We start from the raw sequence: 6794 nt of genomic DNA on the forward strand, positions 1-6794 counted from the left end.
CTAGAAAATCCTGGCACTGGTAGGAAGGAGAGAACCACTTCAAATTGTTGTAATACTGTGTTATGTTTGTATCTCTGTTGATCCCTAACACAAAGCATATTAAGTAATTCATTAGACGTTTAAGTTGGACTTTGAGTTCATCCAGAAGGGGGGAAAACAAGAGTGGAAACTAAGAGTTGACAAGTTTTAAGTGAAAGATGATAGAGTTGAAATAGCTTGAGAGTTGCTGTGGTTTGACAGGAAATATGTGATTTTCAGAAAAGAGTTAGATAAAAGTCAAATTATTAGAAGTTAGATTATGACTTTATATTTATTTGTAGATTTTTGTTTTCATAGTGCTCTAAGCATCTAAATTCAAATTTTTATCTTCTGTAATGTTATTCTGTACAGACTTGTCCCAGATAAGATAAAGAATATTATTTGAAGAAGATAGTTTATCGTATGAAGTAGATTGTAGGAAGATAGTAATTTTTTTTTTTAGTACATTAGATGTGGTTTTAATAGTTAATATCCTTAAACTGGTTTCCTTAGTATATATATGTATATTATAGTTTTAGGTATAATATTCACAATAACCATATTGCTGTCAGTTTTTTTTTTATAAATAAATTAATAAATGAAATTTCATATATAAAAAATAAGGAGAAATCTGAAACCATTATGTTAACAAGACTTGCTAATAAGTATAAAATCTTAGGTTTTAGATTTCTCTTTATTTTTCATATTTGAAATTTTATTTATAAACAAGCTGAAAGCAATATAATGAATGTGAATATTATACCTAAGACTAAATAAGGAGACCAGTTTAATTATGAAATGTGGGGATATAATTATATTAAGATTATCTGATAATAAGGCGACGGCCCTGAAATATTGTATGTGATACAACTCGTTATATAAATGCAAACTCATTCAGTAATGAACCTATAATATTAAGTATTATATTCCTTGATTATTCATGTATGTTATATTTTTATTACAGAAGACCAATGGTTGATATATCAGAGATGGACTATCCGTTAAAACCAAGTATGAACTTCCAGTTGAAACCGAGCCTCGGTTCCGCTTTCCAACCTCTCAGGTCCACACAGTAGCCAATAGTAATTGATATTTACTCATTACTTGGATACAATGTCAAACTGTTAGATTACAGTTACTTAATTTATGTATGCATAAAATATATATACAGACGCAAATATATATGTATAATATATATAAATATATATATGTATATATATATTTATATAGTGTAAATGTGTTAGACATTTATCAATGGACTGTTTAGTGTTGAGTAGAGAGATTAGAGCCCTTTTTATTGTGAGGATTTGCGGCTCAGGTCTACATGTTTAGGCGCCAATTATTGGGGGTTTTCTTTTCGTAAAAAAACATTGCGAGAGTACAAAGATATATTTACATGAATATGATACAACTTCGGTTGTCTTGAAAGTACAATAACATTTTCTTGATATAATTTTTAAGTACGGAACTTATGATGGAGCAGTTATATATTATATTATTACTACTGATAATTGTAATAATTATTATTAGTCTTAAGGAAATGCATATATTCTTTTTGTTGGTGTTTTATATATTTTTTCTATTTAGACGAGTAATTTGTTAATATGTCTTTTTTTTTTCTTTCTTTTTTTTCCATTATATATAATATATTTATATATAGTTTTTGTAAAAAATAAAGAGAAAAAAAAAAGAAATTTGTTATTGAAATGAGCTTAAGCTGAATGTGGTGGTTTTCTGATGCGTAAATTTTTATTTGTTAATTTTTTTTTGTTTAGGTTATACTCCGATTGTAATTTTTGTTACCCCATGAGTATTTCGAGGGGGAAAGTGAGCTAAAAATGTTGACCAGGCCTTTTAATTATTATTTTTTCTAAACAAAATTAAAGAAAAGGCTCTTGAAGACTGTTTCCGAAAATCGTTGAATATTTCCTAAGTTACCCCTTGATCCCTCTTTAAAAAATAAAAAATAAAAAAAAATGTGTAAGATATTTTAAGAAAAAAAAATTATCGGTGTTTTAGGCAATATGTGTCTACAATTTTTCTATTGTTATAAAGTAAAAAATAAAAGTTAAAAAAAAAAAAGTGCTTAGCTCTCTGTGGTTGCAATATTTCCATTCGGAAGTTCTTTAATAATTAGTGTTCTTTTATTGCACTCGCAAGGAAACGGGATCTGTGCAGTTATGATAATTTATATTTGTTAAAATAAATGTTTGTTTTATTTGAAATTTTTTGTTTCTTTATCAATTTAGAAAATTTGGAAGGAAATTTAAGTTTGAAATGTTTATATATCTCCCCTCCCTCCCCCCACTCCCTGATAAAAGAGTTTAATATTTTTCAAATGTTCATGTTTAGTTCATTTCACAGTATTATATTATCCAAAAATAAATTAATTCATCAGAATATTATCAAGCTTGTCTAGGAATAATTTGTATCTTTTTTATTTCCACCGAATTCAGATATTCACAGCTGAGTAACGATGCTCGTATAATCTATCAGTATCAAGCTCTAACCAAAATATATGTTAATCAATTTCCTATCCAACTTAGTGACAAAAATGGTTTCTTCATTTATATTACAAGTACATCTAGATTATTGAATTAAATTTGAAGTCGGTAAAATCAAATTAGCTTTTGATGTATTTGTGACTGAATGTTTTTTAATTATTAGTATGTATTGTAAATTTTGTATGAAATTGAGTAAATTATAATTTTTTTTTCTTTTATTAATTTTAAGATTAATTATAAATTTAATAAATAAAACAAGTAAAATTGAATTTGAGTTATTGAAATATAACAAAATTTAATCAAAGTAAGTAGATTAATTAATTAAGAAATTCTTACATTTTTAAAAATTATAAATATACTTCGTGCTAATTAAAATATATAAATTGGAAACAAAAATTTTATTTAGATTTTGAAAATTAGAATCCAAGCTCTATTAAGTCGAGAACAATAAATTAGTTTTGCTTTAACAAAAACTTTTTACGTCATTGTTGACATTAATAGTTAATCAGAAATAAAATAAAATAGTCAACCAAAAATTAGTAAGTAATATTTTCAATTTTTAAAAACAATTATATTTCTATTTTTAAAATGTTCGTCATTTGTGATTATTTATGGCCATCTTTGTTGACTAAAATCAAGATGTATTTGTAATGTAATCGAAGCTTTTTATAATATTTTACAGATTGAATGAACAATGCCAGAAGGGGGGAATGTAGTGGAAGTAAAGAAATTTTTCATTTCAAACGTTCGAAATGAATGTTGAATGAACCAGTCAATTGTCTTAAACTGATTATAAGGAGTCTGTAGTAGTAGGTCATTTTTATTTTTATTTTTAAATCGGTTTGTCTATAAAACTTGTCATTTGTGCCTCATCGTTAGGAAATAACAATATTAAAAAAAAATATAATACATAATGGGTATCTGTCGGACAAACTGCACAATTTAAATTAAGTAGTCTTATTAGTGTTTTTACTCTTACAAAAAAAAAATAAAATATTTAACATAATATATTAAAACTATAATTCTAGCGTAGCGTTCGATAAAAATAGTTATATTGAACTGAATGTTTCATATAAATATTTGTACATAACTGGGCCATAATATGTTTAGCGAAACAACGGTAGTAAATTTTGCTTAGACGGGACAATGTGCTCCATTACAATTTTAATAAAAAAAGTTTTACTTATTACGCATTATGGAATTGGTCAATTTGTGCGTTAGTGTCGTTTAACATGGTTACTTATCTTTTTGTAGCTCATTAAGTGTCGGTTGTTATGGCGTGGATGTATTTTTATTTTTTTTCTACGCAATGGTATATCGTTATCTTGTTTATAACACAAATTGGCCATAGATAAAACTGAAAATTGTTGAAGCCTTAATTGCTACTGGTATATATATAAATATATATATGTTAAATGAATTGTGTTCATTTCGCACTGCCCTTTGTTAATGTCAAATGTAAAGGTATATATTATCGTCATGTCAATGAACTAACAATTTATTTAAGACGGATGCTTTTTTTCTTTTTTTCCAATGTGTTGTATAAATACTTGGATCATGTTTGCTTTTATATTAAACATGTTCTGTTTAAATTTAGGCTTTATAGTTAGCTTTCTGTACTTATCGCAAACGCTTCTTTATCAGACCTATATCTTAATAGCTATTTTCTTGAGCAATAAAAATAATTAAAAGAAAAAACAGATTCCCAAAATCGATGCTAGACGCTTTTATGAGTTTATATTAAATCGTCGTTGAGCCTTTGATCGAGTCGGCTCAGGAACATATGAACATCATTAAAATCCTTAAATAAATTAAATGTAATTATTAAAGGGAAAATTTTAACACAAACATAAATGTTTGGTTGTCATGATACATATCAGACATGAGCGAATTAAAAAATAAAAAAAAATTAAAAAAAAAAAGAAGAAAAATAAAAAAAAAGAAATGATTCGTTCCTTACTTAGTAAAAGAATTTATGGTTGATCGGCGAGGGGTTTTCAAAATAAAAAAAAGATGAGGAGTATTGATGATTCCCCGCTCCAATTTCGTCCTTCAATTTTAAGCTTTAATTTGAACATGAAAAAAAAAAATATGAAGTTTAAATTTCTTCATCTTCTTTCTGGCAGTGAAACTTTGTTATTTTGAATATAATTTTGTAAGTAACTTAGATAGAAAAATAAAAATTCTGTGGGCATAAGTCTTTCAGAGATCAGTTTATAATCATAAACAATTTTTTAATATTCATAAAAAGGCATATTGTCCTTTTTACAAAAAATGAACATTATTGGTAGAGGCGTAGACTATTGATGGGTTTAAAAAGTGAAAATACTGAGTTATGGAGTAGCAGCGTTATACCAGCTAGCGCTATGACAAATAGTGATTTCACATGTTTCTAAAATAACCAATTACCAGAAAATGTTATCAATATTTCACTCAAGACTATCACTCAATTCGACTCTGAACGACTCATGCGCCTTATAATTTATTTATATTATTCTTTTATACCTTTTTAAATTAAAAAAAAATTAATTATTATTAAGATAATAAGTTTAAATTTAGTTAAAAATATGGATGTCGCTTGGATATATATGTCCGTTAAGGGTGCAATAATACAAATTAAGTATAAAATTGCTAAGAAATAGGTGATATAACTAGTAGTTGACATGGTTAATTATATATTAATTTATTTTCTGTTAATGCCTAATGTGTGGTTCAAATAATTTTAAGTTGGTTTTTTTTTCCTTTTTTTTTAAACAAAATAATGTGGCGATAGTTTCCTTGATTTGAATTTATAAGTGTATAATATATCTATATATATGTATTGTGTAATACTATTCCTTAGAAGTGACCTTATAAGATGTTAAGGAATCAAGCATTCAAAGTTTCACTGTCTCGAATATTTTCGTTTTTCTGATGCAGTAGAAGCTCTATTAACATTAACATGTTAGAATGATAAAGAATGAGAGGTAAACAGAAGTAAAACGGTGTAGTTAAAACAATAAAAATCGTGAATAACTGGTTACTTATTTGTTTTATATTTTGATACGTTAATGTAATATCCATAATTATATTAAATTTATTCGCAGAAAGTCGTTTAAACAAATCAGTTTATTGTGTTCAAGCTTGAATTAGATATTACGAAGATCAGTGGCTGTTAATATTTTAAATAGTTTGAAATTTACGGTGCATTGACAATTTTAGAAAATGTGGCCGCGCACAGGCCTGAATTCATTTTCTACTTTAGGTATATTTCTCATTGTATAGGAAATATGACTTTTCTTTTTGGATTCTTTCCGATATTCTTACAATGTTAACCATAAAAGGAATTTGATTGATTAATTTTAATTATTGAAGTAATACTAAAAATAGAATATTGTCGTTTCATCTGTGATACCTCATAAGTTCAACAAAAAAAATGTATACTGATTTAAAGAAGAAAAAAAAAATCAGTGCACCATTCTACAGATATATCAAAAGAATTCTCGAGTCATAAAAAATAAATATATATTAATATAAGAATGTACTAGGTATTTTATTTTTATTTTTTTTTATCTTACAATATTTATTTTTTTTATCTTAATAGTATAAAAATCGAATTTTTTTTTTGACTTATGAGATATTACAGCTTAAAAGATGATATATTAACTGAGATGTATAAATGATAATAAGGGTAAAATCCATCTTTTATTATCTCTATATATCTTCATTTAAATGATTTAATTATTGTCTATGTCTTTCACTTTGTTCGACGGCTGGCTAAGATAAAAAAACTTCATATTTAAAAAAAAATTCTTACAATGTTAATCTGATCCTAAATAATTACGTAAAAATTTGAACTTAAAATATTGTAAATAAAAAAGCAAAATTAATAATAATATTTATAATATTCATAACTATATTTTGAACTGATTGGAATGAAAGTGGTATAAATGAGTACAGTTAATGATTTATGTAAACATGATCTACATAAAGTTGTCTTGTTAGAATGTGCCACTCAATTAAATAATTTTAATCACGACAGTACAATAAATTTTTTATTAAATTACAGAATCCATATCTCGTTCATTTTAAACTGAGAAATTGTTTCTGGTCTTATTGTAATTAAATGGTTCCCATTTTTTTTTTTTTTTTTTTGTTTTGTGAATTTATACCACATTTATTCTAACTGGTTTAGACTTAACAGATAATTCCGATCGATCTTGAAATAGCGTGCTGCTGGAGTTCACTGGCGAGATATATTTTATAAATTTAAAGGTTAGAGTTGTAAATTTA

The 6794-nt window shown here is 25.8% G+C and overlaps 1 protein-coding gene across 1 annotated transcript in view; it reads left to right on the top strand.

Moving 5' to 3' along the window:
* LOC106688223 (tripartite motif-containing protein 3) overlaps window positions 1–5262 on the top strand; it is a gene marked incomplete in the record, with an annotated part of 55977 nt that extends 50715 nt beyond the window's left edge. The window contains 1 exon segment of the mRNA XM_067045080.1: window positions 983–5262. Coding sequence (XP_066901181.1) covers window positions 983–1094 — 112 coding nt within the window.
* Window positions 5263–6794: the final 1532 nt, after the last annotated feature.

The sequence above is a fragment of the Halyomorpha halys genome, unplaced genomic scaffold (genome assembly GCF_000696795.3).
Source record: "Halyomorpha halys isolate HHAL.00 unplaced genomic scaffold, Hhal_1.1 Scaffold1084.1, whole genome shotgun sequence".
Classification (NCBI taxonomy): Eukaryota; Metazoa; Arthropoda; class Insecta; order Hemiptera; family Pentatomidae; genus Halyomorpha; species Halyomorpha halys.